The sequence below is a fragment of the Myotis nattereri genome (assembly GCF_964212035.1).
Source record: "Myotis nattereri genome assembly, chromosome: 12".
Lineage (NCBI taxonomy): Eukaryota > Metazoa > Chordata > Mammalia > Chiroptera > Vespertilionidae > Myotis > Myotis nattereri.
In genome coordinates, this window is record NC_138087.1 from 34,514,888 (window position 1) to 34,528,779 (window position 13,892).

Genomic DNA, 13,892 nt, shown 5'->3' on the forward strand with positions numbered 1-13,892 from the left:
GTGGACATCCCCTAAGGGCTGCCAGGCTGCCAGAGGGATGTCTGATTGAAATCTTAGGCCCAATCCCCTGGGGAGCGGGCCTAAGCCAGCAGGTGGTCATCCCCTGAGGGGTCCCAGACTGGGAGAGGGCACAAGCCGGGCTGAGGGACCCCTCCCTACCCCCGAGTGCACAAATTTTTGTGCACCAGGCCTCTAGTTTTATATAAAAGTCTTTACTTTGACGGGTATTTTTATTTTGGATATTTTATATAATTCCAAGTTAATAGTTTTTAATGCACCTTGGTGTGACTGTATTGTGTTCCTCCTACTTAGGGCTCATGATCTTCTTGAATTTGTGTGTTTATTATTTGGAATTTAGAAAAATTTCACTCTTTCTTCAAAATTTTAAATTCTCCTGTTTATTCTGGATCTCCATTACACAGATTACACTGCCTGATAGTATCCCCCAGGTCAGTGATAGTCTGGTTTTTGTTTGCTTGATTGTGTTTTCTCTTTGTGCTTCAGTTCAGATAGCTTCTATTGGAACCATTATAAGACTCACCTCATTTGTTTCCCTTCTCTTGGGGAAGCACAGTTGTGTCTGTTATCCAATATCTGAATTTAGGTGTTTTGTTTCATTCTCCACTTCCTTACAGAGAAAGGGCAAACCTGGTTCAAGTTACTCCATGTGGCCAGAAGCAGACACTTCAGCTTAATCTTTAAGGAAAGAATAATCAAATCAGACATGGGCATACCATCAGATTATCATTCTTAGATTGCAATTTGACTTCAAACTTCAGTGAGAAAGTAATCAGAGAAAAATGCTCTCATGCTTCCACCACCAAATCTATAAACCTATCTGTATTTACTCCATTTTACCATCTTCCCCCTAGTTGTAAAAGTGTCCGTGATGTAGTAAAGAGATATTTCTCTCTTGTGCTCTGGATCACATTCAAAATTTCACTCCTTTTATAATTCTCTCCCTAATATCATTAGTCACTCTCTTTCTCTATGACTCAAGCATCACCATATAAAAGTGGTTTAAGATCTCCCAACTAAAAGATTTCACACCCACATGAAGTTTCACCTTATTTTCCTGCTTTCCTTCAGGGCAAAACTTCTCAAAACAGTTGTTTACATTTACCGTCTCCACTTCTTACCAATCTCATAACTTCTTCAACCTGATAGAATCTGGAAGCTTATCCCTTGAACTTACCCATCAGTTCACAGTGCTCCTATTACTTGGTCCTTCAGTAAATACATTCAACAGAGTTGACCACTTTCTTCTACTTAAAGCACATTGTTCTCTTGCTTTCATGAAACCACACTCTCTCACTTCACTGACCATTCTTTGCCTCCTCATCCTCAATCGGTTGTCTCAGGTTCTGATCCTTTACTTGCTTCCTTTTTCTAACAACATTTTCTTATGTTACCTTAACTATATCCATTATTTTAAATGACTACCTATGGACATTTCTACTTGGCTATCCAATAGGCATCTCAAATTTAACATGTTCAAGATGGAATTCTTCTAAATCCCCACCAGCAACTAGATGGATGGTATTTGCTCAAACCAAAACCTGAGACATGCTTTTGTTTCTTTTTTCTAATCCCTCCCATCCAATTTATCAGTAGCATACTTTTCTACTTCTTTCCATTTCTATCCCCACATCTCTAGTTCCAAGCTACAAGATACTTCCAGAAAATGGTGAGTAAACTAGTCTAGCTGGATTGGCAAGTTATTATTGATGAATAGTGGGAGAAAAATCTAGGGAAGGCAGTTTGGGACATGTTTTGAAGGTCTTCAAATGACAGAATCCTCATTTACAAAGGGGAGCAGACGAAGTTAACCCTCCTGAGCATAATTCTCCTGAAAAGTGGTACCTTTTCAATAACTTAAAATATACTGGCATAACAGTTGTTAATATTATAATAAAAGGATGCTAGTTAAAGGCGTATGAAAGGAATACAAGGAGACAGGTGGAAAAGTCAGTCAAATGATGATATCTTTAAAAAGTACTTTCTTCCTGTTGTTCAATCACACAGCAGGCCCTAACCCAGGCTCTTTTGATGTTAAAATCTAGCTCTGCCTCTGGTGACACTCTGGAGTGTTGAACTTTATTCTGCAGGAAATGGGGTGAGTTGAAAAGCTTTTGAGCAGAAGAGTGACATGGTTAAACTGTACTATACTGTGGGAATAATGGCCTGACAATGATGTGTAGGACTAATGTGAAAATGTAGAAAGAGTAATTAGGTTATTACGATAGAACAGACATGAAATTATAAGGGAGTACAAAAAATGAAATTGATGCAGTAAGGAGGAAGATTGGAAAGAGTACAAGAAATAAAAACAAGAATCAAATGTGTTTATTCAAGGATTCTCATCTCTGATGACAAGAGAATTATGGTGTCATTATGATGACTAAGTACATTAGGAAGGGAGGCTATTTTGTGGAGAAAATACAATGTGTTCTGTCTACAAGTTCTGAACTGACAGCTGTAAATAATAGTTATATATGGCTGTACTTGGCATAATTCTCTGAGTCGTACACCATCATACAAAATAATTTTGCAACCTTGGTTCTAGGTTTACACTTCCAAGGTTATTTACCTGATTCCAATATATTAAATATATATTTGCTATATTATATGCATAACTGATAATGCTTCAGTTTTACCTACCACTGATTTCCTCTACTGCCATTTCATCAGAAGTAACTTCCTTTTAGAGATGTGCTACTTCTTCATGTTGTTTTTTCCCCTAGATATTTGCAGGTTATCTTTGTAATGCTTTCTGAAGATACATCCTACTCCCTTCTCAACTAAAAATCCCTTGAGGCTTTAAACATTTTTGTTTCCTAACAGTACTTAGCATAGTGCCTTGTTCACTGTAGGTTCTCAAAAAAGATTTGTTGAAAGGTTAAATAAGTAAAGTTTATGGTTTGTTTACAACCTGGGCTCATTTCTTCAAAAAAATAAGGTAATTTAGCATGTTTTAGTATATACAGCATCTATCAGAGTCAGAAGAGCTGGGCTTTAGCCTGGCTTTATTCTTATTCAGATCTGTGATGTAGGAGAGTTAAGGTAACTTCTTTGGACTTAGCTATAAAATGATTTCAACTAAACCTCTGATCCTCTTCTTGCACCCCAGTAATCCTCCTTCACGTAGCAAATATTTTGGTGACTATGGAAAACATGATTTAGTCCCTTAAAAAACCATATGTATGTCTAGACTTGAGAGTATTCAATTTAAATAATAGTTATTATTTAAAGTTAATAAAAGTTCACTTATTTTTTATAATGTATGTTTTTATTGATTTTTAGAGAGAAGAAGGGAGAGGGAGAGAGGATAGAAACATCAATGTGAGAGAAGCATCAACATCAATCTGCTGCCTCCTGCACGCCCCCTACTGGGGATCAAGCCCACAACCTGGGCATGTGCCCTGACCTGGAATTGAACTGGTGATCTCTTGGTACATGGGTTGATGCTCAACCACTGAGAAACATTGGCCAGGGAGTTCATTTACTTTCAACTTTCCTCATCCTTACACTGCTCCTTTCATAAAGACTTACTTTCTACACTTAATCAAATTGTTGTACACTTTAACTATTTTGTTTATAGGACAGGATATAGTTAGTTATCCAACTGAAAATATACTTATTTATACTGGGAACTAAAATGATTTTGTCATCTTGCTACCTGGGAAATGTACCTGCAGTTTATCTACTTTATTGCTGCTTTATATGTGTGCTGCCAAAACTGTTAAAGGCAGCATGATGAAGTGATATGAACTCTGATATTGGAATCAGACTGCCTAAATTTCAGCATCCATTCTTTGTACATGTAGGATTTGGGAATTTATTTTATCTTGCTTAACTGCAGTCTGCACACATTTAAAATGAAAAAAAAAAATGGCACCTACCTCATAGTTGTATGGATAAAATGAGACAACCCACAAAAGAGGGACATTACTCCTACCCAAAGTATACTAAAGATTTAATGCAATCCCTATCAAAATCCCAATGACACTTTTTGTGGAAGTAGAAAAACCCATCTTAAAATTCATATGGAATCTCAAGAGACACCAAATAACCAAAAGTTTTTTGTTGTTTTTATTTTTAAACTACAACAAAGTGGAAAGTGTCACACTTCCTGATTTTAAAACTTACTACCAAAGCTACAGTGATCAAAACAGTATGATACTGGCAAACATACAGACCAATGGAATAAATGAAGAGCTCAGAAATAAACTCTCACATATACAGTCTTTTTTTAATTTAGAAAGAAGAAAGCACTCTACTAAAAATATGGCCATTAAGTAGGTGAGTTGGAGCTAAAAGAAAATGACCTAGGGCCTGGCCGGTGTGGTTCAGTTGGTTGAGTGTCATCCCATGCACCAGGTCACTGGTCCGATTCCTGGACTGGGCACATGCCTGAGTTGCAGGCTTGATCCCCAGTAGTGGATGTGCAGGAGCAGCCAATTGATGTTTCTCTCTCATCAATGTTTCTGTCTCTTTCTTCCTCTCCCTTCCTCTCTCTAAAATAAATAAAAACATTTTTTTAAAGAAATATTGGAGTTCACTCATCTTTAAAAAAAAAAAAGAAAGAAAGAAAATGACCTAGGTAATTACTAGAGCCAAAGAATTTTTGGCATTTGATTGAGTTATGCTCTAACTCAGTGATGGCGAACCTTTTCAGCTCAGTGTGTCAGCATTTTGAAAACCCTAACTTAACTCTGGTTCCGTGTCACATATAGAAATTTTTTGATATTTGCAACCATAGTAAAACACAGATTTATATTTTTGATATTTATTTTATATATTTAAATGCCATTTAACAAAGAAAAATCAACCAAAAAAATGAGTTCGCGTGTCATAGGTTCGCCATCACTGCTCTAACTCAATACTCTAATCTTCCACAGTTATTTTAGTAATCCTAAAATAAGAGACATTAAAAAAGTTAGGAAAATTCCCATTGCATGTGAAATTAATATCAGATCTGGAAAAAAACTTTTCCCAGCACCATATTCATTGTTCCTCAGGTCTCAGATGTCTAAATCATTTTTAGGAAATAGACTGGTGGGTGTATATATATATATATACATATATATATATATATATATATGGAAGAGAGAGGGAGAGAGAGAGAAAAACATCAATGATGAGAGAGAATCATGAATTGGCTGCCTCCTGCACACTCCACACTGGGAATCAAACCCACAACCCGGGCATGTGTCCTGACTGGGAATCGAACCATGACCTCCTGGTTCACAGGTCAACGCTCAACCACTGAGCCACGCTGGCAAGGCAATAGACGGTTCTTTACAGTTCTATCAACTTTTGGAAATTTCTTCCTCTGTTAATAGTTTTGGAAATAAATGGGTCTCCTGAAAGGCTGGTAGTAAAATTTATTTGGGTGGAAATAGGCGGCTGCCCCTGGGTTTCCAATGTCCCATCTCTGTTCCTCCTGCCATGGGTAAAGTCCAAATTTGTCTTCATCAAGGCCAAAACAAAGGCCAGTGTCCAGAGTTCTGTTTCATATTATAGCTCCTTTGGAACCCATGCAGTTTGCTACAGGCCCCAGGTGGGACTGCTAAATGCACATGGTTACTACGGGGAGTAACAAATGGGGCCAGTGCAGGACACTGAGAGAGAGAACTCTGCTCCCTGGGGTTATATTATCTCAGTCTTGGACCAGGAGCTTTTCTGAAATAACCAATCAACTTCCCAAACTTTCTCGAGCTTCTGATGGGTCCACCTCCCAACCAATCCTTTCTTTCCCCAGGTTAGATTGACAGGCTATGTTTGCTATTTTGGCTCCTACTATGCGTGCCTCATAGAAGCGCCTTCCCCTGGGCCATTTGGACTTCGACTGCACATGTGCTTACCTCCCTCTTCAGTGTTTTATCTCTTCCCCCAGTGATCTGTGGGGAACAGACCAGTGGTTCCCTGAGGCGGGGCGGTGGTGATGTGAAGCTACAACTTCCTGGTGAAGCAAGCAGGGTCATGCTTCCCAGTTGATCATGCTTAATAATGTCTGCTTCCCTTTGCTTCCTTAATATCTAGCTACCTACGCAAACAGCTGTAAACAATAATATAAACACTCAAGTAGGTGCTGCACAGTGCTTGCTTACACCTCGTGGTTCTTTATTATCTTCAGATATAGCCTTCTGGAACAGATCTATTTGTTAAAATGAACTTAGTATTTTGTTATTATAAAAATCTTTGCTGTCATCTTTGTTTGCATAGCTCAGTGTTATAAAGACACCACTCTAATAATAGTTGCTCAACATTTTAAGATGATCATTAAGGCCTATGAGACTTAATATGAAAAATCTGAAGAAACCATAGAAGATATCAAAAAAAAAAACATGACGCTAAAAGCCTTTTCTATTCTGGCACTCTTATTCCTCAAATGTGGCCGAAGGCTGCTAAAAAACCACTGTCCCTTCTAAATAATATCCCAGGAATGAGTCGTCCCAGCTGTGAGGGACTAACAATGGGATGACAACAAAATGAGCCACCTGACAATGGAGGATGAAGGATCCTTTCATAACTGATCAGTACTGCTTTCCAATAATTGATCAGCAATGCTTTCAAGAAAAAAAATCTTGAAAAGCGTGAAAATGTAAACAATAATATAAACAGAGCCACTTTAATATGGAGCTGCTCTGCCAGAAGAACTGCCTCAAATCTTTGGAATGTTAAAATAGGGCAAAAGAACCTTTAGACTGGGATTAGGCAAACATTGTGTCCCAAAGAATTCTTTACAAAGATAACAAGAAAGCAGTTCTTATGACTAATGGACTGACCACCAAATTCCAAATTAAATATAAAACACTGTTTAAAATTAATATCATTATTATCTGAACCAGTAGAAATGCCTTCCTTCTATTAATGTAATCGTCCTTCTTCTCTTTCTCATGAATACCCACTGCTTTGTCTCCTAACTGAAACACTATTTGGGCTTCTACCTGAATCAGTGCATCCCAAATGCCCATCTTTACTGATTTTAAAGAAATACTTGTTACCTCTCACTTTGAAAGGCTTTTTAATTTTAATTTGATTGACTGGGAGAGAGAAACATTGATTCAAGAAACATGGATCGGCTGCTTCCCACACCCCCCAAGTGGGAATCAAACCTGTAACCTAAATATGTACCCCAACTGGGAATCAAACCCACAGCCTTCTTTTGGTGCACGGGACGACACTCCAACAGAACCACATTGGCCAGGTCCCTTTTTAAGTTAACACAGTTGTGGGCCAACTAACAAAAGTCTACTCACACTCCTGAATGCATATTGGAACTTTAAATCAACCTGCAGGAGTTTATTAGCCAATCACTAGACACCACCACATCCTGCATATATACATGAACTTTCAGAACTGTTGCCTGTAATCAATCAAAAAGTAGTAAATATTTCTTCTTACCGACTGGGCACCTACCATAAAACTGCCTCTACATCACTTTTTCCCACACATGTTATCTGTAACCAATGTAAATTCTTCCAAAACAACTTACATTTTTCTTCTTCAAAACATAATGTATAAAAGTGCTCGTCAACGCCATAATGGCAGACATGTGTATCTTTTCTATGTAGTTCTGTTGATGTGGTCTAGACTTCTGCCCCAGGATCTGGTCCTTTTCTGGCTAGCATATGGTTCAATAAACCCTTAAAGCTTTTGGCTGTGAAAGTTCTTTTGTTTGCTTGTTTGTTTAAACACAATCTTTTCCTTACCGTCCTGCACTATTAATGTTATTTATCAAGTCAGATCTAAAATCTATGTTTCTGTCTATTCACACTACTCAAAGCTGACTTACTTGACCCTGATAAATATCATTTATAGGAGTGCCTCCTACTGCAGTTATTAAAAACAAAACTATTCCCCAAACCTAAGAATATGGATAATTGGAACAAGGATTCTGAGATCTTTTAACCCTCTCGTTTTATAAATTCGTTACAGTTATGTTCAAAAACAAGATGTTAAACAATTGCTATGCATAGAAAGACCTTATAATGGAATATTTATATAGTGTAAGGCCTAACAGTTGAGTTTTCTTCTATTAAATGTATGACTCAAGCTTTGCTTGATGAGACATCCACTTCAAAGAAGATTATCTCCAATAAACACAATGCAGCCACAGACTAGAAGAACCAGGGGACTATCTCCACCAAGGCTCTTTTGCTTTAAAGATCTTGGTTTAATTTCAATAAATGAGCATTTGGGCCACTTGTTTTCTTTTCTTCCCAAGCTTTAAATTCCTGCTCTTACGTTTTATAGTGGGCCCATGAGCCCATGAAAGCTCGAGCCCCAACATTTGAAAGCAGAACCTTAGGCCAATGCATGTTCCCTCTCTGCCTCACTCCTCTTTCTCCCATCCCTCTCCCTCTCCCATCTTTCCATCCCAACAATGATGGTTATTGCTAAATGGCAATCATAATAAGAACCATGGGACCAGTCTAAGCACAACGTTAGTTACTGATAGGCTGAGACCAACATAAAAAGCAAATCATTAACAAGTTTTAAAACCGTATTAATAAAGATTGGTGTTTCACTGGAGACAAGGCTTTTCTTTATACATTTGTAAGACTGAAAAAGAATGAACCATATTTAGGAAAAGAATGAACCATATTTAGGGCCTGCACCAATTAAGCAATGCTATCTGGCAGAAGCACAATATAAATTAATTTCTTAATCTAAAAAAACGACATATTGCAAAAAAGTAAAAACATTAAATATTTTAATAATTAGGTATATAATGCACATTTTACTCATATGAAATTTCACTCATATGAAAAGTTAAAGGCTTGACTATAAATTTGACTAATGTGAAAATTTTTAAATTCTCTTCTCTGTGTCATTCTGAAATCTCTCTGTTACTATCAGCATCATGAAACACTTAGCATCTAGTTACCTTGAAATTAATTACAACCAACCCAAACCTGGGAGAAAACATAAAATTTCTGATATTCATACTCAGATGTTTTTCTTAAATAAAATGAAGCTTATCTCATATAATCTAGTCTTTTGCTTGGGTAATCTTGCTGGCATCCTTATTCTTATTCTTATTATTTATTCTGATACTAGAGGTCTGGTGCATGAAATTCATGCACTGGGGGGGGAGGGGTGTCCTTCAGCCCGGCCTGCACCCTCTCGCAGTCTGGGACCCCTTGCTCCTTACCACCCACCTGCAGTGGAGGCGGGAGAGGCTCCTGATACTGCCACTGTGCTCGCCAGCTGGGAGCCCAGCTTCTGGCTGAGCGGCACTGCCCCTGTGGGAGCGCACTGACCACCAGGGGGCAGCTCCTGCATTGAGCGTCTGTCCCCTGGTGGTCAGTGCTGGTCATATCGATGGGTTGTTCCGCCTTTCAGTCGATTTGCATATTAGGGTTTTATTATATAGGATAACAAAGTGAAAGAGCTTTAGTAAGTAACACTGGAAAACTAGAGAAACTTTCATTAGAAATCATTTAAATACCAGAACTACAGTGGATATGGTCATGTTCATAAGAACATGCAGTATAATCTTAGGAAGCATTTCTTTAAAAAAAAAATCTAAAGGTAAGTTTACTTTTATAACAGGCTTTCTCTGCACATCCCTAAACCAATGTGTATACCCCCACTTCCTTGGTGGGGGTATTTAAAAGACAATAAAAAAGAAAATAACGTCTGAATATTTATTACATCAATATTTCAATTTTGGGGAACATGCTAAAGGCACAATGAAAAACTTAACACATCTTCATAAACTGGCCATATAACACCACCCCATGGAGAATGGCTCCCAGGTATAGAACTATGGGTATTTCCTGATGTCTACTCCATAATAAAATTGTTTAAATAAAATTGAAATATCAGAAGTTATAGTTGTGACAAAAATTTCACTTGACTTTATAGCAGAAGTCTTGGGTTGTAAGAAAGCACTCCTTCACAGCAAATTACAGTGTACTGGCAGCACATGTATAAATAACATAAAAAAGTGACTGTTTCCCAAAGCAGGTAGCCATGGATATAAGGAATTATTTATATAAAGACTGTATAACTTACTATACCAGAATATTTACAGAATTACAGAATTCTAAAAAAATCTTTATCCTCATTTCTGAAGAATATTAACTTGAAGAAACATTTTGGCATTAACTAGTACAGTAATTACCTATTTCTTGTGCAGAAACAACTAAACAGCTACAGGTTCAATTTCTTTTCATGTATAGTCAAAATCAAAATTTAAAACACTACTAACCCTTAATGAATAATAATTCTCTTGAAAACTTAACATTTTACAATAAAGTAGTCATCAACTCTAAATACTTAAAAATGCTTATAAAGTATTTCTTCTCTACAACTAAAAATTGAAACATTAAAAACGTTTAAAAAAAAATTAGTTAACATCCTTGTTTTTAAAAACAAACAAAATGGCCCTCTCTGGTTTGGCTCAGTGGATAGAGCACCGTCCTGCAGACTGAAGCATCCTGGGTTCAATTCCAGTCAGAGGCACATGCCCAGGATTGCAGACTAGATCTCCAGTAGGGGACATGCAGGAGGCAGCCGATCAATGATTCTCTCTCATTGATGCTTCCATCTCTCTCTCCCTCTCCCTCTCCCTTCCTCTCTAAAATCAATAGAAAATAATAATAATAAAATAAATAAAAACAAACAAAATGTTTTAGACCTTTAAAATTCTACCTTTCAGAACTTAAGTTTTAATACAAAAATCTGAAATCAAGCACATCATCATACTTTTGATTTGAAAAGTAGGAAAATGGAGATCTTTAATTGCACTGTATTTACAGATCTTGAAGAGTCTTTACAAATTAAATAAAAACTATATTCAACTTTCATCAAAATATTTAGTAGAAACCTTTTAAAATTTTAAATGATTTTTTTATTCGGCAACCACTAAAATATTTTAAAGATCATGTAAAAAGAATTTCTCCTCTTTCCTTCCTTCTAACCAAAAGAATCTCAAACTTTACATGTGAAGAATTTTTTCTTACAGAATTTGCACTTTAAAACTAGCTCCAAAAAATAATCAGAAAAATAATTAAAAGTCTGTTTAAAAAAATAGCACATACCACTGAAACTAGATTAAGAAATTATTTTCTTTTTAACCCAAATACTAAGTATTTTAAACTTTTTATAAATAACAATAAATACCGCCTTATATTATGTACGGTGTATAAAATGGAGTAGCACTAAAACAATTGATGACAATGAACAACCCATTATACTTCACTGAAAATAAGTATACTCTCATTTTTCTTAGAGGAATATTATGAATTTTCTACTAGCATTCTGGAATAAAATAACAAGCATACTTTTTTTTTTTTTTTTACCAATTTCCTCTCATTTCTCCTTTGAATATAAGACTTTCTAAATTTTCTAAGAAAAAATTTATTCTGAGACTACAAGAGATTTCTGAAATCCCTAAAATACAGTCTTAAAAAACATCCCTAACCCATACTATGAATCTTAATAGGTTAAGTTTAATGCATGATGATAGGTTCCAAGGATTGAAGAATCATACTGACAGCCAATAGCTCAAGGGATGACAATAATCCTGCATTTGTAATCTCAAAATTTTAAAAGAAAACTATTTACCAGTCTTAGAAAAATTTAGAGATCTATTTAAAAAAAACAACAACATACTCATCACAAATAGATACAAGGGAGACAAATAAGAAAATAGATTGTGTTACAGCTTGTAAACTTGTTCCATTTCAAAATGTATTCTTTATAGTTAGGGAAATCCCTATACAAATAAAACTAAACATTTGTTCCCTTTTCTTTGAAAAATATTTACAGTACATAAAATGATAAGCAAAAAGTGTACACCTGCTTTTATATTGCTGGCCAGTGATACAGATGAACAAGAACACAAAAGTGCTTACTCAATTATTTGAGCATCTTAATTTGTTTGTATAGTGAAGTTATTATAGATCAACTATGGAAAAATTAGAAAACACCATAATGAACCAGCCCTTGTGTAAAAGATCACACAAGATGCCAAGGTATTATACATTCACTGTGGTAAAAAATGTACATATATATTCTGTGCTTCTTTAACATTGTAAAATTTATATTACAATTTTTTCATCTCTCAAAATTCTGAGTTAAAAAACATCTATTTTTTTCTTTTGCCAAATAAAAGTGATGTTAATCAACTAAGTTCATGAAACTTTTTACAAAATTCTTTACTAAGAACTTTCATCAATTTCTTTTACTGGTGTCCCCATAAAGAAAAACTCACTATACTTTGGAAGTTTTGAGCAGATATTTCCACATCTTTGTGGCTAGCATCATGATATACATAACAATGACATATGTAGTAATAGTCCACAACAATGTGAAATACAAAACTTTGTTCTCTAACTTTATTTTGGTCTCAGAGTGAAGTTCATTTCGTTCATCCAGCTATGTTGTCCCTTATTTGATCAACTCGAAGAGCTAGGTTTCTGAAAGACGGACGTTGATTTACATTATTATTCCAGCATTCTGTCATGATCACATAGATCTGTAAAAGAGAAAATAAACCAGAATTACAATGAACACAAAGTGCTATTTTTTTAATTAGCAGAAGACATGAATTTAGAACTCCCACTTAATTCTTCCATATAGGTATCTGTGCCTAGATCCACAGTTATATGATTACTAGAGGCCTGGTGTGTGAAATTCATGCACGATGTGGGGGTCCCCCTCAGCCCAGCCTGCACCCTCTCCAATCTGGGACCCCTTGGGGGATGTCCGACTGCCAGTTTAGGCCCGATTCCAGGGATTGGGCCTAAACCGGCAGTCAGACATCCCTTTCACAATCCTGGACCACTGGCTCCTAATCGCTCACCTGCCTGGTAACCCCTAACTCCCGCCCCCCTGCCAGCCTGGTCACCCCCAACTGCCCCCTCCCTGCCAACCTGGTTGCTCCTAACTGCCCCCCCCCACCGGCCTGGTCACCCCTTACTGCCCCCCTTGCCGGCCTGGTCGCCCCCAACTGCTCCCCTGCTGGCCTGGTCACCCCTCATGGCTCCCCTGCCAGCCTGATTGCCCCACGCAGCCTGCTGTTCAGTCATTTGGTCGTGCCTCACTAAACCCCCTGCCGGCCTGGTTGTAGGCAGCCATCTTGTAAGAGTGTGAGGGTTAATTTGCATATTACCTCTTTATTATATAGGACTAGAGACCCGGTGCATGAATTCGTGCATAGGTGGGGTCCCTCTGGGTGGCCTGCAGGGGTTGGGCCGAAACCCGCAGTCCAACGCCACCTGCAGCTCTTACCTGTGGCTCGTGCTCATCCCGGCCCCACTGTGCTTGTCGCAGGCTCGCACCCAATCAGTCCCAATTGGGAGAGGCTCGTGCTGCCAAAGCAGCGCTCGCCAGCCATGAGCCCTGTGTCTGGTGCCCTCCTGAGGGGAGTGGCCTGTGGGATCAGGCTGAAACCAGCTCTCCGACATCCCCCATGGGGTCCCAGATTGCAAGAGGGCATAGGCCAGGCTGAGGGACCCCACCGGTGCACGATCGGGCTGGGGAGGGATCACAGGAGGGCTCCAGGGCATGTTTGGCCCATCTTGCTCAGTCCCAATCGGCCAGACCCCAGCAGCAAGCTAACCTACGGGTCAGAGCGTCTGCCCCTTGGTGGTCAGTGCATGTCATAGTGACTGGTCGACAACTGTCCACCCCCTGGTGGTCAGTGCATGTCATAGCGAACAGTTGAGGAACCTTAGCATATCATTAGCATATTACTCTTTGATTGGTTGTTCAGTTGTTCTGCCGTTTGGTCTATTTGCATATTACCCTTTTATTATATAGGATTATTATATAGGATGCTATTTATTTAAAAGCTCATCAATTAAATTTGATCAAGTGACCTGAAGTCCTTGTTCTAAAAGAGCAAGAAATTGTATGATTACTATGGATAA

The 13,892-nt window shown here is 37.8% G+C and overlaps 1 protein-coding gene across 1 annotated transcript in view; it reads right to left on the bottom strand.

Moving 5' to 3' along the window:
• Positions 1–4,100: 4,100 nt before the first annotated feature.
• JAK2 (Janus kinase 2) overlaps positions 4,101–13,892 on the bottom strand; it is a 101,659-nt gene continuing 91,867 nt past the window's right edge. Inside the window, exons 25-26 of the mRNA XM_081103422.1 lie at positions 12,356–12,496; positions 4,101–4,517 (exon numbers count right to left, since the gene is read on the bottom strand). Of these exons, the coding sequence (XP_080959548.1) occupies positions 12,389–12,496 (108 nt within the window). The 3' untranslated portion in view covers positions 4,101–4,517; positions 12,356–12,388. The remainder of the gene's footprint in view (positions 4,518–12,355; positions 12,497–13,892) is intronic.